General features: G+C 39.6%; 1 protein-coding gene across 1 annotated transcript; it reads right to left on the bottom strand.

Moving 5' to 3' along the window:
* Positions 1–3,799: 3,799 nt before the first annotated feature.
* On the bottom strand, positions 3,800–20,171 carry LOC122992774 (interferon-induced protein 44-like). The gene is made up of 6 exons (XM_044366684.1): positions 20,119–20,171; positions 19,155–19,356; positions 15,016–15,168; positions 7,684–7,852; positions 4,645–4,745; positions 3,800–4,564 (listed from the first exon to the last, which is right to left on the bottom strand). Exons 1-6 carry the CDS (start codon positions 20,169–20,171, stop codon positions 4,403–4,405), a joined length of 840 nt encoding a protein of 279 aa, XP_044222619.1. The 3' UTR covers positions 3,800–4,402.
* Between the last annotated feature and the right edge of the window lie 6,324 nt (positions 20,172–26,495).

Genomic DNA, 26,495 nt, shown 5'->3' with positions numbered 1-26,495 from the left:
CTGATTCTGTCTCTCTTCCACCAGTGTTGGCTGGCAGCCGGCCAGATCATCTGTGTATGTGCCAGAAATGGCCCAGATGTGGACGTAGCGTAACAATAATCTGGTAGTACAGCTATTACTGGGACAGGGATTATATGTAGGCTGTTAGTTTTAGCCCACAATGTTGACTGAACCCAAATTGCTGTCATGTTCACATGTAGCTGGGCCAGAACTGATCACACTAACACCACCCGGCATTTTTTTTTAAATCCCAGGATGGCAGGGAAGGTGACATTGTTTTCTACCACAGCCTGCCCCAAATGGATGAGTGCGGTTATACAAAAATGCATGTACCTGGCAAATGGCTTGTCAAACCAACTGCGTGTTGGAGCCAGAACGCGGTGCACATGCACCTGGTGGGATCATGGCGTTAGAAGTCAACTGCCACAGTTCTACATCGGCATAAGCCGTGAGACCCTGTTCCTCAAAACAGCACCCCTTGACTGCTCACTGCCCGTGAAGAGCAATCCCCGATGGAGCTATGGATACGAGAAAGACATACTTGCAGGATGCCATGATTTATAATTTTTATGTATGTTTGCCAAACTGTGAATAGTTCTCTTTTTTTTTTTAAAAAAAAAAAAAACCTTTTGTGTATCTCTTGTTGGTTTTGTCAGGGAGTGTAGAGTAGCAGGAATGGACCCAAATGCAGAGACAGAAAATCTTCTTTATTCTTGGAGTGGTAAAAGACAGAACAGGGTAACAGGGCAACATGGAACAAACTGAACAAACCTTGAAAAGTAACAAGGAGATGAGGTGCAGGTGGGGAGATGGATGGAGAACTCAGGAGAGGGGAGTTAACAGACAGGGAGCCGATTGACTGGGAAAACACAGGGAGCAGGGCAGGGCTGATGGGGCTAACACAAGGCAGGTGTGGGGAAAACAGAGCAGGGCAGGGCTAACAAGGCCAAATGCAGGGCAGGTGTGAAGGAGTACATGAACACATAAGGGAAGCACAGAAAATCAAAACCCAGAAAATACAAACTCTCAATGCAACCTACACTAACCCATTCAAGAATACCCACAAACACAAACCCAAGTACACAACACAACAAGCAAAACATATGATCAGAAGGACTCAACAGAAGTGGAACCCCAAAGAACACAAAAACACAAAGAGTCCAAAAAACACATGAAGACCAGGCAGGATGTGACAGGTTTTAGTTTTAATTTTCTGATAAGGCAGCTGTGAGCTATGCAAATGTGCAGAATCATAAATAAACTTTGTTCAAAAAAAAAAAAAAAAAAACACAGACGCAGTTGTCATTTTCCCATCCAGTACCCATGTTGTTTAAATAGCAAATCGACCAGCACCCATCTGAGCGCCCATGGGTGTGTTGATTTTAAAATGAGTTGAGGTCTGGTGCATTGTCGGCGCATTACTATCTTGATGCAGCAGAAACCAACAAAAACCTGGTCTGAAGTCAATGGTGCAGTGTTTCACTGTTTTTATTTATTTGTATATTTATTTTAAAGGGCGCATTATCAAGATAGTAATATGCACCTACATAGGCGAATGCACAACATACACTCTGCTTGTTATACACACGGATTACAATGTTAAAGATTACTATTGTGTACATCTACATATTTCTTAAAAAATTCATGTCATAATGGTTGGTCATATTTATCAGAATTAGCTAATCGCAGTAATGACAGATGAAATTGTATAATTATTTGACATAATTATTGAAACAGACCCATCAAGTTGAAGGTGTCTGTCAGACCCAGCAAATGGATATCAACAATGGATCAGACACAGATCGACTTTCCTGTTACATCAATAAATGAGATCATGAGGAGCAAATGGGGAAATAAATGAGGTGAAAACAATGATTAAACTAACGACGGAAATAAATCTGCACAGCTTCTAGCTGCTGCAAGCAACAGGATCAGAACCTGAGCTGATCAAGTCCTGATAACTGTCTATGATGAATTTTTACATGATTAAAATTAATGATTTAATTTTTGAGCAATATTTAAATATATACATATATACAATATAGACAAAGGATTTGTCTCTATACTTGTCCTGTTAGATCTTAGTGCTGCATTTGACACAATTGACCATCAAATCCTTTTGCAGAGACTGGAACATTTAATTGGCATTAAAGGAACTGCATTAAGCTGGTTTAAGTCTTATTTATCAGACCGATTTCAGTTTGTACATGTTAATGATGAATCCTCCGTGAAGGCAAAAGTTAGACACGGAGTTCCACAAGGTTCTGTACTTGGACCAATTCTATTCACCTTATATATGCTTCCTTTAGGTAACATTATTAGGAAACACTCCATAAATTTTCATTGTTACGCAGACGATACCCAATTATATTTATCAATGAAGCCAGATGAACCCAATCAGTTAACTAAACTCCAAACATGCCTTAACGACATAAAGACCTGGATGACCTGCAATTTTCTACTACTAAATTCAGATAAAACTGAAGTTATTGTGCTTGGCCCTAAACACCTTAGGAACACATTATCTAATGACAAAGCTGCTCTGGATGGCATTACCCTGGCCTCCAGCACCACCGTAAGGAATCTGGGAGTTATCTTTGATCAGGATATGTCCTTTAACTCCCACATAAATCAAATTTCAAGGACTGCCTTTTTTCACTTACGTAATATCTCAAAAATCAGGCACATCCTGTCCCTAAAAGATGCAGAAAAACTAGTTCACGCATTTGTTACTTCTAGGCTGGATTATTGCAATTCCTTATTATCAGGCTGCCCTAACAAGTCTCTAAAGACTCTCCAGCTGGTCCAGAACGCAGCTGCACGTGTATTGACTAAAACTAGAAAAAGAGATCATATTTCTCCCATTTTAGCTTCACTACATTGGCTTCCTGTAAAATCTAGAATAGAATTTAAAATCCTTCTCCTAACCTACAAAGCCCTTAATGGTCAGGCACCATCATATCTTGAAGAGCTCATAATACCGTATTATCCCACTAGAACACTGCGCTCCCAGTATGCAGGCTTACTGGTGGTCCCTACAGTCTTTAAAAGTAGAATGGGAGGCAGAGCCTTCAGCTATCAGGCTCCTCTTCTTTGGAACCATCTACCGGATTCAGTCCGGGGTGCAGACACCCTCTCTATGTTTAAGAGTAGGCTTAAAACTTTCCTTTTTGATAAAGCTTATAGTTAGGGCCGACCAGGCTCGCCTTGGATCAGCCCTTAGTTATGCTGCTATAGGCCTAGACTACTGGGGGACTTCCCATGATGCACTGAGCTCCTCTCTCCTCCTCCTCCTCTCCATCTGTATGCATTCATGTAACAGCAATGCATGTCACTAACTTTGCTTCTTCCCCGGAGTTTTTTGTGCTTTCTCATCTCACAGGAAAACCTGACTCCCGGGCCGAACCTTCGCGGTTCTTCACAGTCCTGATGGCATCCTTCCCTGTCTGTTGATGCTTGTGCTTGTTGTTGTTTGTTGTTGTCATTGTTTTTCTGCTGTCCCCCCTCCCCCTTCCCCTCTCTCTTTCTCTCTCTCAACCCAACCGGTCAAAGCAGATGGCCGCCCACCAAGAGCCGGGGTCTGCTTGAGGTTTCTACCCGTTAAAGGGGAGTTTTTCCTTACCGCTGTCGCCAAGTGCTTGCTCATGGGGGAACTGTTGGGTCTCTGTAAATTAAAGAGTACGGTCTTGACCTGCTCTATGTGAAAAGTGCCTTGAGATGACTTCTGTTGTGATATGGCGCTATATAAATAAAGATTGATTGATTGATTGATTGATTGATACAGTTTGTAATATTTTTTGAGATTACTGTGATCAGGTTTCCATACTTTCAACAGTTAAAATCCCGCTGATTTTACCCGTTACACCATGATTGAACAAAACAACTTTAAAGAAACCAAAGCTGTAATTTAAAAAATAAACCTTTTAAAAATAAACGAAAATAAATTTGCAACAAGTTAATGAAGCAGATCTTAAACTGGTGGTCTGGGACCACAGGAGGGTCCAGGAGCAGCAGTGTGCTTGTTATGGATCGTACGCTTTCACTTTGCGCATGAGCAGATCCGTTTCCTCTGCAGAGAAGCGCTTCCTCTTGCTACTTGGCAACATTATAACAGCAAACCACCAAGGTGCAAGCACACCTGACTTTTAAAGGGAATGGGAGATGACACTCTGATTGGTTTATTGCATGCTACGACCAAAACACACCCATGATTAATTAGGAGACTATGGACAACCCTTTTGAACCATCTGCCTGGCACTGCAACCATTTTTTCTGCCGTTAAACTAGCAAAAGTGGATTTTATATATGCCCGAAATACACTTGCACCATGCGCTTTAGACCATGCACTTTGGATCATTAAAATAGGGCCCAAAGTGTTATTGCTCATTTCTGTTTATATTTTTTACATTTTGTGGATGAAGTCGTCTCCAAAGTCGATCATGAGTCTCAGAGCGCTGAGGATCAGAGTGTCCACATCATTAATGAGGTTGATTTCTTCATTGTAGTTCTTCACAGAAAGGATGCAGTTCATCGGGATACCGACTGCTGAGCTGAAATCTTTCATCTACACATTAAAGAAACAACATTAATGAATGTGAAGTTTTTGACTGCAAAGCTACAGGTTACATTTCTGTATAAACTCACCTTTTTCTTCAGGTATTTGCTCTTATAAACGTTCCTCAGATTCTTTTCGGTTTCAACACAGGCCTCGTCGATCTTTGTGATCATCATCATCTGAGGAATCCCTGCAGATACAAAAACACACTCAGCTCTTTAAACCCGACTCAAAGCTAACATGATCAGGCTAACTGAAACCCTCGTTTTTAACCCTCTGCAGTCCAGCTTCATTTAGCTTCATTTTCCATTTCTGCATTCATGTTTGTCTTTTTTACCTTTTAAACCTCCACATACATGGTCTCCTTTTTTCAGCAAAAACTCAGCCATGAGTTTCATGTATTGTTTTGTCAATTAAAAAAATTATAAAACTGCCACTGAAAATATTTTTTGTAAAAAAATATTTTTTTGTAAAAGATCTATTAAGTGTGAATGGACATTAATGACATTTATGCTATTACCTTTCATTTCTATAGTATATTCCAGTGATTTTATATAATTTTTAAAAGAACAAAGGAATGTTTGAAAGTTAATATCTCAAAAAGTAAAAGTACAAAACTTTTCATATTTGATGTACAGGTGTCTCATGTGCCAATGCTTAACATAAGAAAACATGGTACCAATAGCGCCACCACATGGTCAGTTATTACATCTTTTACATTCTGGCTAATAACTCATGAATAGTGAGGCCTATCAAGAAAAATGTGCAGAGTGTTCCTTGGATGATGCTGATTAGACTGATATAGGCCACGCCCATTTATGCCTAAAAAAATTCAATTTTGTATTTTTTGATAAACACATTTTTTGCTTCTGTTGGCACATATTTCATCTAATCTTCACCAAACTTGGTACATACCATATTTAGAGGACCCTGAACAAAACCTATTTATTTGTTTTTGGACATCACTTATGGTTTGTCTGTAATTGGTTACCAAACTTTTGAAGGCGTGGCCTAATGCACTTAATGGGAAATAACTCAATACCGAACTGGATTGCAACCAATCACAACCAAATTTTGGAATGTTGTACACAAAGTGACATTGCAGACATGTGTAAAATTTCATGAAATTCTACCAAAAGGGGGCGCAAAAGTAACTTTATAACATGATATTTTTGCAATTCTTTAATAAAATTAAACTTGGTATGCAAGTTCACCGTGAGAATCTGCACAACATACTGAATAATGGTACCAACAGCCCCACCTTGTGGTCATTAATTAAAAACCACCATAGAAATTACTAACTGCCATATCTGTTATATGTAATATGCCATGGTAACGAGATTCTACAAAATTTTATAGATGGTTTGTAGTATTTTCGGCAATTCTTTGCAATTTCTTTCAGCTTTCAGCATTCACACGTTTTCTGCAGGAAATGCATTTCTAGTTTAGTTTATTATACACACAATTCCATCAGAAATGTGTAAGAAATTAAACTAATTCAATCTGTTTGCATGTAAAGTGATTTTACCTCATTTTGTACCTTCATCATTTTAAGTATTTAAGCCTGAAAATCACTGAAAATATTAACATATAATACATACATATAATCTGTTTTGTGAGACATAAAGTCAAGTTAAATTAACAGCTGAATAATCTATTTTTAGGTCAAGAAAGTTTCATTTTCTACCTTGTTACATGACTGCAGGCAAAACAACAGCCATCCTCACAAGAAAAACAACAGTATAGGTTTAAAATTATGCAACATGTAGTTACGACCAAGCAATCTGATTGGTCTACTAGACATTTAGAATGTGCTCAAATCAGCATGAGAGCACACCCAGCTGTGCTCAAATGAAGAAAGCCTCATCACTAAAAATACTGTTCTGCCATTCATTAGAACTACAGACCGTGATACTGTGCTATCAACAACAGTCACTTCTAGGTAGACGACTGGTGGTTGATTTGAACTGTGGAGATATGTGAACTTGGCAAACTTGTTTTTTTCTGTTGTCATTTTCAGCCGTAACTGTAACGTTTGAAGATACATAGTTAAACACAGTGGTCCGACCTTTTTGACATCCCTGCTGGGTTTATTTTATGTACTGTGTTGTTTTGCTAGTGTCTTTGGTTTGTTTTGAGTTGTCTGTCTTTTATGTTTGTGAAACTGGATTGAATTGAACTGATAAAGAGTTGTGGGAAAAACAAAACGGACCCTTTAGAGAGTAAACTCTGAGACTGTAGGATGAGTTACACACGCACACACATTGAAAAAACCCAAACCCCTCTCCACTCTTTATCGTTACCCGGCATCCCCATACACAGCAAAACTTAGCCATTTTTCCTGCAGTTGAGAGTGTATTTTAGCTTCCATTCTGACATCCTCCTTTACTGCAGCAGACCGCTGTGCGCCTCCCGCCTCAAAGTGCGAGTGACATGTTTTCAGCCACCGTTGTGATATTTTTTGAAATGGTGTTTACTGTTGCCATGAAGATGAAGGTTGTGAAAGTATAAACCAGGTTTCAAATGATCATCAAAACTAAGTGGTTTTTGTGCTTAAACCAAACCAGATCTTAACCACAGCCATTACGTTCCTACGGGTCGTGGTCTGGTCCCCGTCCGTCCAACACTCATATCGGTCGTTTTGGGAGTCACTGGAAATAGATTTACTCTCTCACTTCAAAACAACAGCTGCCATTTGGTTCAAAAATCCTTCATCCTTTTATCTCCTCTTTAAATTCTGTTTCCAGTAAAATGTTGGATCTAATGACGAGTTTTATTTTTTAAATCTTATTCATAAAGGCCTTTATGGACTTAATAAATAAAATGATAATATGTAAGCCATGATCTAAAATACATTTTTATGTTATTTTTTAGCTTTAAAAATGCAAACACAAGGCAGTAAACAGTTTTTTAAGCTTCAACCTGATATGATCCTGCACATTATTTCAATATATATTTAGTCCTGACTGTTGTATTATGGACTGTATCAAACTGAGACGACTTTTTCATAAAGTGTCTTATGGACTCTGGACCTCATGGTTTAATGTTGGAGACCAGGAGTTCAGATCAAGTTAACCTGAATAAAACAGGATCAGTGGACACACACTTTCAGTAAACTCTGTTCTCACCCAGGTCTCTGGCTGTCTCTCTGATGCCCTTCATCTTCTGTAAAACTGACTCTTTAATCTCTGCTGCATTAGCAGAGAGGATGCAAACCAGAACGTGGACTCGATCGTCTGGAGAGGGGGACGGGTTGTATCCTGGATCGCTGTCTGACAGTGCAGATACTGGGTTGAACTGGAAAACAATGTAGAACCAAAATGAATGAGACATTATATGAAGGACTGAACATTAAAGATAAACATTTGACTAACTATAAAACAGAGAAATGTGAAACAGAGCTTCATACTGAGCTTTCAGATCATTAAACGTGGAAGACAGACAGATGACCACACAGCCTCCGACTCTCAGACATTTCTTTGTTTATCACACTGAAGGTGAGAAGTCAACAGTCACTCAGATGTCACACATGTTGCAGACTTTGGATCATTTGATGCTGAAATGTAACGTGTTCCAACAAATACAGGATATAAGCTGCCTTAAAATGAACTGTTTGGTTCTGTAATTTCTGTGAATCAAGTGTTATGAGAAGCTGCAAATATTTATATTTATATTTAAATACTGTTAATAACCAGTATTTTGTTACATGTAGTTAAAGCGCATTTTAGCATCTCCTGGTGGTTGCTTTGGAGATTATTGTCAGCTTATTGTACTTGCTCTCTATTGGTTATTTGTGGTCACATGGGTAAGGTCGTAGTCTAAGACCGGCCATTTTGATTGAAATTTTGCACAGCAAGGTGCTCCAGAAGTCTCTCTGTTTAATCCTTTGCATCCACCTGTGTTGAACCTTGGAGAAGCTTTGCTTGTAAGTTTATATTACATGTTTTATCTTTATAGATAAGGATTGATGCATATTTTGTTGTTTTATTTAATATTTGGGGGGATTTATAGCTCTGACCTGCTTCACCAGCCTCTGCCGTACGCTTGAAAGGAAGCCTGAGATGAAGAGCCATTTTCTGGCCTTCATGCAGAAAATCTTTGACCAGGATCATGCTGAATTGGCTCCACCGCTACAGGATGGAGAAGAATGCTGGTACCTTCCCAGTTTTGGCGTGTAACACCCACGCAAACCTGGTCAAATCAAAGTTGTTTTTGACTCCAGCGCTTCACACCTCGGCTTCTCACTGAACGATGTGCTGCTGACAGGACCAGACTTGAACAACTGCTTGCTGGGTGTACTAATGCGGTTCAGGCGTGAGCAGGTAGCCATCACAGCAGATATTGAACAAATGTTCCACAGCTTCGTTGTCAGGGAGGACCACAGGAACTTCCTCAGATTCCTGTGGTTCAAAGACAATGACACCACCAAGGAAGTTGTGGAATATAGGATGAAAGTCCATGTATTTGGCAATCGCCCCTCTCCAGCAGTTGCTACCTATGGGCTACGGCGAGCAGCTCTACATGGAGAGGATGAGTTTGGTGGAGATGCGAAGCAGTTCATACACAGGGATTTCTACGTCGATGATGGACTCAAGTCACTGCCATCTGCAACTGCAGCCATCACTCTACTGAAAGCAGCCCAAGGTATGCTTGCCATCTCTAACTTAAGACTCCATAAAGTAGCATCCAACTGCCCAGTCGTCATGCAGGCATTCCCATCAACAGACCATGCAAAGGACTTGAAAGACCTCGACCTAGACATCGACTTACCTCCTCTACAGCGCAGTCTTGGATTAAACTGGAACCTTGTGAACGACACTTTCACATTCCGTGTTGCCAATAGTGAGAAACCGTTCACTCGAAGAGGAGTGCTTGCAACCATTAACAGCCTATTCGACCCACTTGGTCTTGTGGCTCCTATTACTGTCCAAGGGAAGATCTTATTACGATAGCTCACTAGTGACACCAGTGATTGGGATGCTCCCCTCCCAGCGGATAAGGAGGCAGAATGGATTGCTTGGAGAGATTCACTGCGAGAGCTAGAATAGTTTGAAACCCCCTGAGCCTACACCACAGCCTCCCTCTCCACTGCTCGGCACACAGAAATCCACATCTTTTCAGATGCTTCCATAAAGGCTATTGCAGCCGTGGCATATCTAAAGGTGATGAATGTTGAAGGAAAAATGCCACGTTGGCTTCATCATGGGGAAAGCCAAGTTAGCCCCCATTTCGGTCCATACTGTTCCCAGGCTTGAGTTGGGTGCTGCTGTCCTGGCAGTGGAGATTGCTGAGCTTGTTGTGAGTGAGCTGGACATCAACCCCAACAATCTGAAGTTCTATACTGACAGCAAGGTGGTGCTGGGGTACATCTATAATGAAACTAGGAGGTTTTATGAGTATGTCAGCAACAGGGTGGAACGAATAAGGAAATTCACGCATCCTGAACAGTGGTGTTATGTCCACACCAGTCAGAACCCTGCAGATGTTGCCACCAGGTCAGTGCCTGTAGCTCGACTCTTGGACACTGTTGGGCTGTGGCTACAAGTTTGGCTATCAGCAATAATTAATGATTATCAAAGATAATCGTCAATTATTAAAATCAATAAAGTTATTAATAAGAATTAATAATAACGGGGCACCACCCTGGACTCAGGGAAAAAGATAGCCAATTCAGTCTCAAAGTGTACTAATCTATGAATTTGGGACTTTGATTAATAATTAATTTAATAACTATAAACAAAATCACCATATCAATAGCTAGTTAAGGTTGAAGGATTTGGAGTTCTTTACAGAGCAGAGGTTGGCAAAACTCATTCTTGTGCAACATTAAAACAGACAACAGGTATATCCAAAAGCATTTATTTAACAAAAGGGTAAAAGCAACACACAATACTAATCTAGCTAAGTGTACCTATATACAAGTGTGAGTGTGTGTGTGTGTGTGTGTGTGTGTGTGTAGGGAAGACAATAGCAAGATGGCTGCAGTCACCTGGTGACTGAGCACATGGCATGCCGACAATTTGGCTGATAAAGGGAACTACAGAGATAAAAGGCCAGACCATGTGGTGTCTTGAACCACATGTACTGCCTGAACCAAAGTTTGCCAAACTAGGTTTTAACCTCTTAACTGTGTGGTTGTCTATTCAAGGCCAATTGGTGTATGCTAAAGGTGCCAGGTTAAAACAAGATTAGTTGCATGCAAGGCCTAGTTACTGGATGTAACATGTGTTAAGCATGCTAACATTAACCTAGCGGTGTGGCTATGCAGTAACCTGACTATAGGCAACAAGGACATCACAACAACAGTTCAATGTATAACCTTAACCAAATCAATACACGTACAGTACATTGTTTGAGTTAAAACATTCTTGCTTAGCCGTACTATGCTTCACTGTGTTGCTAGGCTATGCCCAGTTGTTACCAGTCCATGAAGGAAGAGATGCTTTGTGGTGTCCTGCTTTGTAGCTGGTGAATCCGTGGGTGAGTCAGGCTGAGAAGGCTTTGGCTCTGAAGCTGAAAGATGCAGGCGTTGCTGGGGAGAGAGCACTCCAGTCGTGCAGAGGGCCCAGGTCACTCCTTGGTGTAGAGTTAGCGGCAAGCTAACTCCATTCCGCGGCTCCTGTACTTGTTAAACTGGCCAGCAGACTTGTGTGTTAGCTGCTGGCACAAGGAAACTTAGTTTCTGAGTCTTAGGCAGGCTCTCGCGTCTTCTGCCGTAAAGAAGACTGTGTGTGTCTGCTGTGAGCAGGCCACACAAGAGAGCAGAGAGCTGCTCCAGCAGCTGCTGGAGGTGTGAAAGAGAGCAAGGAGCTGCTCCTGCTGCAGCTCGTGGAGAAAAGAGAAAGATAAGAGGGGAATCTCTAGTTTTGATAACCTGGATCCATGGGTGGAGCTTCACACTTTGGGTGCGAACCCCCAGGGCTCAGGTTTCTTGGAGTCTTGAAACATGTGGTAAACTGTGGTCCACATGTAGTCCCAACAACACCAACTGGCTTACTGGTCCAGATTTCCTGTCACATTCTGTGGAGACAGACACAACTGAAGAAACATTCTATGACCTCATTGATCCAGAGTCTGACATGGAGGTTCGCTGCCACACCACTACAGCCACAGACTCCCTCAGAGGCATTGGTTCACATCGCTTTGACAGGTTTTCCATGTGGCAACCCCTTGTCAGAGCTATGGCTTCCCTCATCCACATCTCTCAGTCCTTTAGGTCTGAAAAGGGTAGCGACAAACAAGATTGCTGTGGTTGGCATCACTGTTCGAAAGTCTCACACAACTGATACACTGTCACAAGCAAAGGCTATCATTATTGCATGTGTACAAAAGGAAGCATACCAAGCTGAGGTGTCCTGTCTGGAGAAAGGAAACGTCATTCCTAAGAACAGTCCCCTGAAGAAGCTCAACCCTATCCTTGATGGCAATCGACTTCTGAGAATAGGTGGTCGACTCCAACACGCTCCATTTGAGATGGAAGAGAAACATCCTCTCATCATTCCCGGCCGCAGTCATATTGCTACTCTACTCATAAATCACTATCATGAGAGAGTGAAACATCAAGGGAGACTCTTCACTGAGGGATCATGGGGGCAAAGAAATGCATTTCCAGCACTCTGCATAAGTGTGTTACATGTAACAGACTTCGTGGTAGGACAGCAGAACAGAAGATGGCAGATGTTCCATCTGATCGTCTAAGCACTGAACCCCCTTTTACAAACATAGGTCTGGATGTGTTCGGCCCCTGGAACATCTCCACTCGTCGTACCCGAGGAGGTGCAGCAAACAGTAAAAGGTGGGCAGTACTCTTCACATGCCTAAGTGTACGTGCTGTGCATATTGAGCTCTTAGAGTCAATGGACACATCGAGCTTTATCAATGCTCTACGGCGCTTCTTTGCTGTGCGTGGTCCTGCGAAAATGATCCGTTCTGACTGCGGCACAAACTTTAAGGGAGCCTGCAAAGAGCTGCAAATCCTCCTTCAAGATGAAACTAACGTCTCAAAGTATCTCAGTGAGGAAGGATGTACATGGCTGTTTAACCCACCCCACTCTTCCCACATGGGGGGAGTGTGGGAAAGAATGATCAAGGTTTCGAGACAGATCCTTGACTCTATGCTTTCTCAGATCAGCCCCTCGCACCTCACTCATGAAGTACTTTCAACCCTTATGGCCGAGGTTACCACAATAATAAATGCAAGACCTCTCACACCCATCTCGACTGATGCAGACTCACCCTTTATTCTGACTAAAGCGATGATCCTGACACAGAAGGTCTGCACCCCTCTTCCCCCTCCGGGATCCTTTGAGAATGCAGATATGTATCGCCAGCAGTGGAAACGAGTTCAGCACTTGGCAAATGCCTTTTGGGAGAGATAGAGGAGAGAATATCTCTCTACTCTTCAAAGCCGAAGCAAGTGGCAAGATAGTCAGCCCAATGTCAAGGAAGGAGACTTGGTGCTGCTAAGAGATGCTCAGGTGAAAAGAAATCAGTGGCCCATGGCTCTTGTCACCAAGGCTCACCCTGGCAGCGATAGGAAAGTCAGGAAGCTTGAGCTCAAAGTCACCAAAGGGGGAACTGTTAAGACCTTACTCAGGCCAGTGACTGAAGTAGTGGTACTTATGTCTCTCTAAGCCTTTACCATGGACAGCTCCTTGCCTTATTTTCTTCAGTCTGTGGGACTTTTCCAAAAAATTGATAGTGGTATTGTGTTCAATACCAGGCGGGGAGTATTTTGTTACATGTAGTTAAAGCGCATTTTAGCATCTCCTAGTGGTTGCTTTGGAGATTATTGTCAGCTCATTGTACTTGCTCTCTATTGGATATTTGTGATCACATGGGTAAGGTCGTAGTCTGAGACCGGCCATTTTGATTGAAATTTTGCACAGCAACAGTCTCTCTGTTTAATCCTTTGCATCCACCTGTGTTGAACCTTGGAGAAGCTTTGCTTGTAAGTTTATATTACATGTTTTATCTTTATAGATAAGGATTGATGCATATTTTGTTGTTTTATTTAATATTTTGGGAGATTTATAGATAATTACCTAAATCAGCAAGCAAGTATTTATATTTCTACACTGTTTTTACTTACATTAAGAACATTTTCTTGTGTATTTATTTTCAGTTTCACAGAGTTTCTGGAAAAGCATTGTAAGCAAGCATGTTGACGAAGATATTCAAGTAAACAGACCTCAACTTTACTTCCACATCTGAGTCATCATTTAAACCTTTCAGTGCCTAGTACACCTGTTTAGCTATCTGTCACTTCATGTAAAGCCACGCACGCAGGGGACAGAATAACCAGTAAGAAGGCTGTTATGAGGAACTGGGGGATGGCTAACCCTGACCCTTAAGGAGCAGCTGATCCTGAAGAGGGAGGTGTTGTGGATTTGTAGGACGGGCACTTTAACCTCAAGAGGGTTCAATGTAGAACCAGATGTGGAGTCATTTTTATAAATCAGAACTTTTTCACACTTTTAAAAATTTTATTTATCCTTTATTTAACCAGGAAGTCTCTTGAGGCACATGATCTCTTTTACAAGGGAGACCTGGATAAAATGGTGTCAATACGTGACATAAAAATACATTAATTCACAACAATCACATCCAACACAATTAAACAGGATCTGAGAGATATGAGAAATAAAACTTGACTGTTTAAAAATAAGTTTAATGTCTCATTAACTGTCAGAGTGGAACGGTGCAGTATTGTGCTGAATTAAAATGAACTTTATCTGATGTGTGGAGAAAAGTTCTGTCATGTTGTTTGTGTTAAATGTGGTAAAAACTCAGAGTTTGTATGTGAACAGTTAGTGTCTGTGTGGGTTTTGATGTGTAAAAAGTAATTTCAGACTGTTTCTGGTGCAGCAGAGAGGAGAGGAAAGGTAGCTAATGTCTGATGAGGTCTATCTGACCCAAATGTTGTATTTATAATGATGGGAGCTAATAACAGTGTGTTAATCTGAGCTGCAGTGATGGAATCAGAGTGTAAAATCAGATAAACGGTCCACTATCTCTTTAGGAACAGAAGAAATCTTTGCACAATTAAAATGCAGCTGATTATCATTGTGTTTAGTGTCGTTAACTTTCCCTCCTTCTGTTAGAAGCTCTGCTTTAAACTCAGACTGGAAACAGAAAGTCTGGAACAATAAAATGATTCTCCTGACCCATAAAAATATATTTTGCTCTTTTTTTACTTATCACATGATTGCAAACTCAGGGCTTTGGTCAGGATCCTGTAGGAATGATGACTGTTTTTCCAGTGATCTGATTGGTCAGTGGTTGTTCAGCATAGGTTACCATGGTGACCCATTATCCCCATTAAAAGTGAACCAGCTTCATGAGACCAGAAAACCTGAGTTAAGCCCAAAGAGAGCTGCTAACACACTGATGTCACTTTGTGGTACAGGCTCCTGATCACAGCAGTAGATGGTTTTTATTGATTAATGTGACAGTTGTACCTTGTAACCCTCCTTCACACGTCCCATCATGGCCAGTTTGATGTCTTCAGCTTGGACGCCTTGTCCCGTCCCCTCCTCCAGACCCATGATGTCATTGAAGACGATCGGGTAGAAGCTGTTTGAGGTTCCTCTTCTGATTTTATGAGTTTCATACTGAAACACAAACAGAAAAACATGCATCTACTGACTTTATATTAAAAACCCTGAATACATCTCTGTGAATGAGGGAACTTTTTTGTTTTTTAGTGTTTGTTGTTTGCAGCAGTGAGCTGCAGCTAAAGATTCAACTCTCAGGGGCGAATTCACAAAGAATGGATTTCAGCCGCTGACAGCACCGTGAATTGCTGTCTGCTCCAATGCAAGGTCCTATTCACAAAAGATATTGCACTAATGATATAATGATTCAAACACTCCCATAATGTTTTGCAGCTGAGTGTAATTTGCCCTTGTTTTGCATCTGTTTGAGTGAGCGGAGCTGTTTCCAGTGTTTCAGGTTTTTCTCCACATTTCAGCACACAGATTGGTCCATAATGAAAACTACAGAGAGCACAAAAGCCTCAAATTACGTGTCTTTAATTAGCAGAGATACACACACACAGAGCTCTCCACAATCACAAACCAACTTTCATGCATTTTGCTTCTTTTACTTCTGTAGTGTTTCACATCTTTAACATTATCTACTGAAATGTCAAATGTCCAGCAAATGTACAGCTATTAATATGACTCACGCAGGTCTGAAACATGTTAGATTAATGTCTGGCCTTGTGCATTTATGCAGAGAGAGAGAGAGAACGTGCCTGGTTGTTGTTTTTACACCAAAATCTCTGATGTCACAGTAAAATATCAGCTGGTAGAAACTCCAGCAGTGTGAAAGTGTTTGTGGTTGTGTTCAGACTCTAGCAGCACTTGGTTCAGGTCGGAGAAAGATCCTGGTCTCTGTTTAATACAGAAAAAAGTCTGCAGGGACTTGAAGCTCAACATGTTTATGAACATTTAAGCCACAGCAGCATCTTTCACTAACCTGAACCAAACCTGAACACACACAGGACTCAGGATGTGACCCCGAGTCTCTGCTGTCAGAGTCCTGTATCTTGTAGTTCCCCATTCCACAAAACCTTACTGTGAGCATCATCCAGGCAGAGACGTCACTGGAAAACAGTTCAGTCGTATATGAAGGTCATTTCTAGCAGACAGGGTTGCTCCTTTGGATCTTCTGCTTTGAGAACTACAAACTAACCAAACCAGAGGAGGCTGGTCCATAGAGGCAGAGGAGGTTGCTCCTCCTCTATTTTTTGGGAGGCAAGGAAGAAGAAGGAAGAGGAAGATCAAAATATAAAAAAGAATATTTGGTTGAAATAAACCATTACCAAATCTCAGTATTATTTATAAAATATTTTTTCTCTCTTCTTTGGAAAAAAATCCACTATTGAAATTCTGATTAAAATGCTTCAACAGCGACACCTGCAGGGCAGGAGGAGAAAGAGCAGTGTGTGTGAAGTGGTGGTGGGGGACAGAGGAGGACGGGATCTCTTACATCAATTTGATGTACTTCACTTTTTTTCATGCTAATCTGTGATTGGCCAAGACACGTAAAATGACGCTTCAAGGGAAGATGTCCTCCCTAACCAATCAACAACCAGAATGTAATACTGACATCATGTTGTTCCAATGATAGTTTCCAGATTTCATCCTCAATTCTCTCCACTGTAATGTTCATGAATGTGACAAACTGTTAAGAGAGGAAGATGGTAAGAAATAGATAAATTGATAGAGTAGTATATTAGAAAATAAATCATAACGTGCAAACTATATTTTTAAACATATCAGTAGAACATTACATCTTATTTAGGCCCATTTAGTGACCAAATTTCCTTTTTTTCAGATTTAAAGGTTACATTTCACTTCTTTTATGGAGCAGTAGATAGCTGCTTCTGTTAGCCAGCGCAACAGTTAGCTTGTTGTAGCAGCCCTGAAAGACTGTTGGGGACTGTTGTTAAGCCAATGGGAGAATAGATTTGGATTGGGCGACGCAGTTGCGGCAGTACGCCACCGCAGAGCAGCTGGAGAGCTCCGCTCTGCTGGTGCAGCCTCGGGCCTCGCTGCCTCAGCTGTCCAGACTGGATCCTCAGTGGGACTACAGTGACATGCTGCTGCTCTGAAGTTAACTCCTCTCAACAACAATAGAAAGGCAACAACATAACTTAAATGAAACAACCAGGAGAGTTAGATGACCAAACAAGATGGCCAACAGTCACAAATGGACTTTATGACATGAATACTTCATCTCCATGATAGAAAGAAGACATCAGATGACATGAGTCAGATACGGCTTCTCTCTCTCTGTCTCTTTGGTCGCTAATTTCATCTCTGATGGTTAAATGTCTCTCTGTGTGGCTGTTGTGTGAATTTATCTCCTTAACAAGAATGCAGCAGAGACATATATATATAATGTGTTGTGGGTAGTTTGCTTGTTGAAGTTACAGTGAGATGTCTGGACTCACTCATTCATGTGGAATTGATCCCGTTTTTAATTGAGTGGTTGTTCAGTCACCTGTGAATGTCATATGATTAGTGTGCAGGAGGTCTGGCTGCTTGCTTCTGACAGTTTCTTTAGTTCGTTGTTATGCTGAGTCGTATAGACTAGAATATACTAGAATAACAAGTGTTAACATGTCAGCTTTGTAGACTATATTTTGTATGTTGTGCATATAGATCAGATTGTGTAAGTCATGTATTTGATACATGCATTAATACTTTCTGAACTTACACTTTTAGATCTGTGAATGTTTTTAGTGTTCAGTCTTTCTAGTATTCAGCACTGATCTGTTCCTGTATCACATTATAAGCTTTGTGGTACTTTATATATTTCAGTATACTAAGAAAATACACAGGAAACACGTGTAAATCATGTGATATTTTGTCTGTTTTTGATGAGAACATAAATCTGTTGTCACAATAGAACAATACTATAAATTTGAATTTCACTTTGTTGGTGAAATCACACAGCTGAACCACTCCATGGCTAAAATGAGCTCTTCTTTGTTTAGAAACAATATGTATATGCTAAATGTCTTAAAAGAAGCAGCCTTTACACCACTCAGGGGTTTTTGTTTTTAAAAGCAAATTGTTTTATTGGCATATGAAATCGCCCCCCACCCCTCTGATTTCATCAGGAGGGGGACAATCATATAGTTTGATGCGGTATGTTGGTTTTCCTCCTGCCCTCCCCAATTTTTTGAGTCACCAGCCACCACTGGTGTGGGGGTTGAATGCAGCTCATTTTTGTAGGATACAGCAGAAAAGCCTATATACATACAGTACATTATATACAAACTTTGTATGAAGTTTGGTGTTATTATCATTTATTTTACAATAATTATAGGTCTTATATGTATAAGTCAGTAGTGGGGATGACCTATGAGGGGAAGGAAAAAATGGAGTGAGGGTGACAGTTTAGTGATAAAGTGCTGTAGAAAAATACCATCAAAACTAAAATTTGTAGCTCTGTACTGCAGTTTTTCCTTTATCAGGGCCCAAGCGGTTCGCTCACACTCTCCATTCAAATATATGAGTATTTTTCTGTGTCCAGCTGCAGTTATTCATCGGTGAGCACTACGCAGATCCCGGAATTGACTCAACCCAGGAGATTCTATGCACCCTGGAGCCCTCCCACATTTTTGCGTCACCAGCCGCCACTGAACCAAACATAATGCTGATGTAACAGATAAGTCTTTCCTGTTTATCCTCCACACACATGAGTTCAGACACAACAGGAGCTACAGCAGTATCGGCAGCAGGTGGATTTCTTTCAAGTTAGGGTTAGGGTTTCTTTCAGGTCAAAACACCCTGAACGTCCAGGAGGGAACATAGAGGTTGTTTAAAAGTGATGAGACTGAACTGATGAGAGCTGAAGTTGATCTTGTCTTGTCAATGCAAAGTTAATTTAAAAATATGCCTAATTCAAGGGAACAAAATAATTATATTGAATTCATTCAGATTTATTAAGATTTATCTCTGTTGCTTTAAAGTTTCATCAAAGTGTTGTTAAATATTTATAGTTATAAAAATGAAATAAACTAAAAATATACTAATAAAAACCTTATTTTGGATCATTATTGACACAGATCAAGTGTTCTTACTTTTGTGGTGAAACTCCGGTCAGAGGTGGTAGAACTGGCTGCAGCAGGAATGCTCATTCTGCGTCGTAGGACGTTGCTGACAGAGTTGATGAAGCTGGACTTTCCGGATCCGACCGGCCCGTACAGCAGAACTCGGAGATGTTTGACTTTCCCCTTTGCAGGCGTGTAATTCTGCACATACTGCAGATCTCTCTCCTTGTCTCTGTAAAAAAAAATTACATTTGATTTTAGATAAAAATATAAACCTATTTAAATTTTTAACAGATCTTTTTGATTTCATCATCAACAAACTGACAAAGTGAACAAATACAGACATATTTACACAATAGTGAGCACAATTAGTTTGAAACTAGAGGAAAAAACTTATTTGAGACAATATAGAAAATAATAATTCAATACATCAACTATTGTATAATAATGATAATAATAATAATAATAATAATAATAATAATAATAATAATAATTAGAAGAAAACGGGTGTGTTTGCTACTTGCAGATTCAGCTGCTGAAAGATTTACAGCAAGATGTTTCACTTTTATAAAACTCAAACGAATGTTGAGTTTTGCTTTATTTCAGTTTTCTGATTAAAATGTTTGTTATAATACAACTTTTAATGTGATTTATGGTTTCATGTTGGATCTCTTCCCTGCAGTTAAATACCTGCAGTCAGCTTCCTCAGCAGAATTCATCTGTTTTGTATTATGACACTGATTTCCACGGTCGCATCGTGTTTCTACATGTTTGCAGTTGTGGTTTTATGATCCACAGAACTGCCTGAAGCAGCCTTCAATAATGAGCAGATATGACTCATAATAACAATACTGCAGCTCACCTGACTCCACCTGCTGACAGTAAAATATATTCAGCCTCTCTGAAGCTGTTTGTGCTGCTGCTGCTCACTAAAACTACAAACATGTCGGTCACACTCCATCCTTTATGTTAAACAGCAGAGACATAAACTCACCCCCAAGATATTTGTCTCCATGGTTCACTGAAAACTGAAGAGAAAACAAACATTTTCATTAACATCATGTGTCATTCTGTGTCAATAAAGATCAGAATTCAGAAACAGATTTTAATGACTTACTGGGAGAAGGCGGTGGCGGCGGCGGTGGCCGCGGCGGTGGCGGCGGCACAGATCCTACAAAGACAAACATTTAGGAAACATGAACATGTGATACAAAACTTTTCATTTGTGACATGAAACAAGATGTTAATCTAACATGGAATAAATAAAAATCCTGCAAATTACAATGAATTGAGGGTTCAATGGTAGAATCCTCTTGTTTTTGTTCCATTTATTATTTTTCTCTGTTAAGTGTCTGAGGCTCAGAAACTGTAAGTCCTACACCAACCAAATTCAGAAGAGAAACAGCCCCATACCATAACGCGTCCACCTCTGAACTTCACTGTAGGTGTTTTTAGGGTCATATGCAGAGCCGTTTCTCCTCCAAACATGGCGCGTAGTGTTATTGCCAAAAGTTTCAATTTTTGTCTCGTCTGACCACACGACATTCTTCCAGTAATCTACAGGTTGATCCAAATGTTGTGTAGCAAACTTCAAACAAGCTTCAACATGTCTTTTCTTCAGTAATGGTGAAGTCTTACGGGGTGATCATGCACGGAGACCGTGGTGGTGGAGAGTCACTTCTCTGTGACAGTTGTACCTGCTTCTTCCAGATCATTCTGGAGCTCCTTGGAACTTGGGCTACTCTGACTAATTTTCTGACTGCCCAATCTGCAGTCTAGCGAGGAGCTTCTGTGCGTGGCTGGTTGACAGTGGAGTGATGCTGCTTCTATTTGTGGTTAAAAGCCCCAGTGGTGCTTATGGGAGCATTTAGGAGTTGAGAAATCAGTGTGTAACCTTTGCCATTCCTGTGTTGCTCAACAATCTTTGCCTCTACCCATCATGAGATGGTTCATGTGTGACAGCTTGGTAGCAAATGATGCATTAATGATGTTAACCCTTTTTAAAAGAGTAGAGTGCTAATAGTCACATGCACTAACCCAGCTGATTCTAATTAGTACAGGTGAAAGGACTAATTAGTGGAATCACCTGGTTCGGTGCTTTTTCTTACTTCTTGTTCAATACTTTTGTCCTGTGTCATTCCATTGAGCAGCCCGACTCCATCTCAGGAGTCGGGCTGCTCACCTGGCCAGTCAACATGTTGTCATCCCGGGGAGAACATGAGCCGATGAACTGGCTCTAATGTCTCTGCAGCATTTTGATATATGACATAATTCCTTTTGGAAGATAAATGTAGGTTGAATAATTGTATCTGACGCATTAGTTTGTCTGATTGTAAAGTGAAGCTTCATGTTTTTAATGGACAGAACAACAGTGCTGCTTCTGGGGCTCTATTTGTACAAATATCACCACATTTACATAAATATAAGTGTATTAAAATGAACAAATCATTCTACATTAAATTTATTTTATTTTATTAAGCTACATAACAGTTTGGATTTTTATTATAGCTACATTACAGACTGAATAACACAATTTACTGCATCCCTCTATCAAGGAAGTTTTTTTTGTGTCAGTGGAGCTTTGAATTGAGATGATTTTGTCACAGTACAGTCGGGTAGGTGTGTTGAAGCAGAATTTTATGAATATTAGGCTGTAGAAAATGTGTTTATGTATATTTTGGTTCAGTTGAGCAGGGAGTTCGTGGTGGTGCTGGGACTGGATGGGCTGCCACAACAATAAAATTAAAATTTATGGCTTCAATTCTACTAACTGTGTCCAGATTGTCAACTGCAGCTGACAAGAATGCTAGGTAGCAGGAGTGGCATTTCGTGATGCAAGGGTAAAGGCAGGAAAAGCTAGTGACTCAGCTGGAAATCCTCTGTAGACCAGACCATTTAACAATGCGCATTTCAGGCCTTTGAAGGATGAAACCCCTGAATTGAGACAAAGCTTGCATCTGGACCGCTCACATGTGTCACCTGGTTGTTGTTGCACACTGCAGCTACTCCAGCATTAATTATTTCACCTTTTATTGCCACCATAGAATTACCACAGTATTACTGCAGTGTTACCATGGTAATCCCATCAATTGCAATGAGTGACATCTGTAAAAGTCCTGCATGAAAAATCCTACTGCAGTAAAAGTACATAAGTATTATGAGCTTGATGTAGTTAAAGTATTGCAGTAAAAGTACATAAGTATTATGAGCTTGATGTAGTTAAAGTATTGCAGTAAAAGTAGTGGTTTGGTCCCTCTGACTGATATATTATTATATATGACATCATTAGATTATTAATAGTGAAGCATCAGTGTTAGAGCAGCATGTTACTGTTGTAGCTGCTGGAGGTGGAGCTAGTTTACACTACTTTATATACAGTTAGCTAGTTTAGTCCAGTGGTTCCCAACCTAGGGGTCGGGCCCCTCCAAAGGGTCAGCAGATAAATCTGAGGGGTCGTGAGATGATTAATGGGAGAGAGAGGAAAAAATTAATTGGATTCATTTTTCAGAACTTTATTCTCTTTCTTGTGAAATGTGTGTTTTATCACTTATAAATGTTATTTTATTTAAAACTGATTGGAAAATTAAGTACATCTGTCAAATAAATATAACATATCAGAAGTATCAAGTAGCATAAAACAGAAATTTAAGTAAAGTTCAAGTCTCCAAATTGTATTTAAAGGACAGGTTGATGTTTTAACAAGTCTGTCTTAATTGAACACTGACGTCTCCACATGTTCCTGCTCTCCACACTGACCCTGAAGATATTCTCTCTGAACAACACCACACTGTAACATCTAAAGCTGAAGATAATATGAAGCTTAAGACAAGACAAAACATTGAATGTACCTTTATGATGGAGAAGAAGAGCAACACCAACACCACCAACAACAATAACAAGAGCAAGTATGTAGTAATTGATTTCTTCAGTCTTGGAGTTCATCTTCCACTGATCTTGTCCTTCAGACTCAGACTTGCTCCCTTCTTGGTTTTCTTGTATATTGTTCAGTCTGTGTTTATCTGCTGTGGTGTGAAAGAAACAAGCGATTAGTAAAATGTGTTCCACAGATTTTCTTTGAGAGATCCTGAAAGCAGCGAGTTGTGGCTCACAGCTGGCAAATTGGACATAAATACAACGTTTGCAGCTCAGTAGAAGAGCAGCTGTGAAAACAACAAAAACCAGTTGATGAGGACGTCAGTGTGTGAATAAATAACTTTTAACTTTTGTTTTATGAATAAATATGAAAAGCTGCTGTTGGTGTCATCATTACTGTTACACAGGCAGTCTTCCTGATCTGACCAATCAATAAAGACATTCAACCAAGTGGTTGTGGCTGTCCAGTAAAAAACGTATGCAGAGGATACACCCATTGTTCCATGCTCTAAGCTCCTCCAGGAGCCTCCTCTCTCCTTGCTGCTCATCTCCTCTGAAGTGCATTTAAGGGATTAGAAGATGCTGCACCCGTCTGTTTGGTATTGATATAAAGTTAAGAATAATGGGATCCATGAATATTATACTGAACACACATGTTTATAGAATGATGATTATGATATTGATTATTGTCAACAACTTATGTAATATTGGAGAATCATTGCATAGACTATTATCAGGACTAAAATATGATACTACTATCTTAAAAATTATTATAATTATCAGGGCTTCCTCTCTCTCTCTCTGTCTTCTGTCTGTTGCTGTGGAATCAAGAAATATGGAGTATCATTTACCTTTGTGTTCTTTTCATTTTTATTTGCTTATTTTGAAGTTTAAATGTTTATTACTAGATGATTACTAGATTATTAATAGATGTTTATCTATTTAATTGATGTGTGTATCCAGTTATTTCTCCTCCTTTTCCTTTTTTTCTGCATCCAACTCATTCATAAGCTTTCTGATATTATCGTTAATTGTTCTTTACACTGGTTATTTATTTTATTTGTTATTTATTTATTTATTTATTTAGTATTTCTCATTTATTCATTTATGTTTATTATCACCATGCCATTATAGAAACTGTTACTAGATTAATTATTATTATCAATATTATTATAATTATTAGGGTTTGTTGGCTTCTTCTTTTTTTGACTGTAAAATAGATATGTTTATTTATTTATTTAATTGACACGCACAAACAAACAAACAAACAAACAAACACACACACACACACACACACGCGCGCACACACACACACACACACACACACACACACACACACACACACACACACACGCTGAGTTCACTTAACCCAACCTCCCTGTATGTGCCCCTGTGTGTCTTGTCCCTCTGTACTTGGAGATGTCCTGGCTGGGGTCGCCCTGATATGTGGATGGTTCTGACCAAATTTTGAAATGTATTCAATACTGAATACTACATGTTGACATTTAAATATAACTGAATTTATTGTATTTCACTTTGAAAACCATCTTTCTGAATGTGATGTATGTGGTCTCAAGAGTCACTTTCAAGTTGTTCAATTTCATCAAAAATCTCTTGCACACCTGAACAGTCTTTGTGACAGGTGTGTTGGTGAAGTAGAATCGTATTTAAAGGAAGAAAAGACACCTGCTCACTGTCTTCACTTGCTCAATAAAGATCCTTTCATATATACAACATTTCAGTCAAAGACCTTCAGGTATGTGATGACAAATTAAATAAACATCTTTATATACAAAAGGCAGGGTTCACAGTGACCAATCATCACATTTCATTAGTAGTAAAAGGCTACACCTTGTGACTCAGAGTGAACTCCTCCTACAGTTGGTCACAGAGTATCATTTGACCTCAATCACATACAGATCTGTATGATACATATTAAAAACATTGATGAAAATATTAAAATCACATTTGTCAGCTGAATAACAATCCGAGTCAGTCAACTGTATTATCAATAAACACTAACAAACATATAGAGAAATATAAAAAAAAGTAAGTAAGATTAACTAAACAACATAAAATTATGACATTATATCAAAGTCATGACGATCGACCATCGTCCATATTATTCCATTCAGGCTTAATTGCTTTTCCTCTGCGTCCCAGATGTTCAGATCTGAATTTCACTGATCGTATTTGAGCAGCAGAATTTTTGACTTGACTTGAACTTTTAGATCTGAATTTAGCTTACTGAAATAGAGCAACTTGAATATAACTTTTGTATGTGAACCACCAGAATTTTCTATCTAAATTTGAGAACCATAAAACAAATAAATATGCAATGGAAATTTACGTTTTTGATATTGCACAATTTGATAGTGACTATTAAGTGAAATTCAGACCGCATGAATTCAGAAAGATGGTTTTAAGTCAAATATTTCAGTGCAGTAAATTCAGTGATATTTAAATTTCAGTAGTGATTAAATTTAGTAAATGTTGGTATTCATATAATTCAAATTATATTTGCTTCCATAGAATCACACCTGCATGAATTCCAGAATCAGATGATATGTGACACACACTTTGTCTCCTGTGTACAGATTTATACACTCTGAACATCACTGGGTTAAAGTTGAATCCAGTTTGGATCAATACAGCAGCAACAACATCAGGTTAACTTTATCAATCTGTTACTGTGAGCCAGTGTTACACACAACAAGCTTTAACTAAAAACTGTCACAGATTGATTGTTTCTACAAAACGATTCAAAAGAGACACAAGTTATTAACAATCAATAACAAACTGTGACATGTCAGTTTAAACAGAGTAGATTATAACAAGCTTTAGTTTGTGTAAATAATAAAAAATAACAGTAAAACTGGCTCAGAACAACATTAACTCAGTATTGTATCGACTCAGACTGGGTCAAACTCTAACAGTGATGTTTGAACGCTACTCTGTCAGAGAGACTTCCAACATGGCTCAGTGTGTTTCTAGGACCTCTCACCCCTCCATCAGTCCTTCCTTTTACTGCCAGCAGGTCGATGCTACAAAGTCCCAGAAAAACATCTACAAACATCTTTTATTCCCTCTGCGATCATCACACTGAACAAACTAAAACAGACACTGTTCTCTGTCCTGTTTAACTCTGCTCTTGTCAGTTGTAGTTTTAACTGTTTTGTTTTTATCTCTTATCTTTAGTGTGATAAAAGATTCACAGTATGTCCATATGATCAATAAAAAGAAACAGTTTCCTGTTAATGACGAAACAAATGTTTGAAAAATCTCAAAACTAAAATCCTAAAAGTTAAAGAAGCTGTAAAACAGCTCGTCATGTGACTTCATTAACATAAAACCTTCATTAACCACAGAGAGCATGTAGTGCTAACATGCTAACATCATGCAGCACATGAAATACATAAACTGAGGAGAGAAATCTTTACCTGCAGCTTTCTGTCACTCTGCTGGTCTTCTTCTTCTGCAGCAGCAAAGTTGAGATAA

Source organism: Thunnus albacares, chromosome 11, assembly GCF_914725855.1.
Source record: "Thunnus albacares chromosome 11, fThuAlb1.1, whole genome shotgun sequence".
Lineage (NCBI taxonomy): Eukaryota > Metazoa > Chordata > Actinopteri > Scombriformes > Scombridae > Thunnus > Thunnus albacares.
The sequence above is the reverse complement of the archived record's forward strand: the minus strand, read 5'-3'. Positions and strand labels throughout refer to the sequence as shown.

Coding starts and splice junctions, on each gene's coding strand:
- LOC122992774 (XM_044366684.1), bottom strand. CDS start 20,171: ATGTTTGTTTTCTCTTCAGTTTTCAGTGAACCATGGAGACAAATATCT. Junction 19,357..20,118: donor TGGAGACAAATATCTTGGGG/GTGAGTTTATGT, acceptor TTTTTTTTACAG/AGACAAGGAGAGAGATCTGC. Junction 15,169..19,154: donor ACCGGAGTTTCACCACAAAA/GTAAGAACACTT, acceptor TTTGTGTTTCAG/TATGAAACTCATAAAATCAG.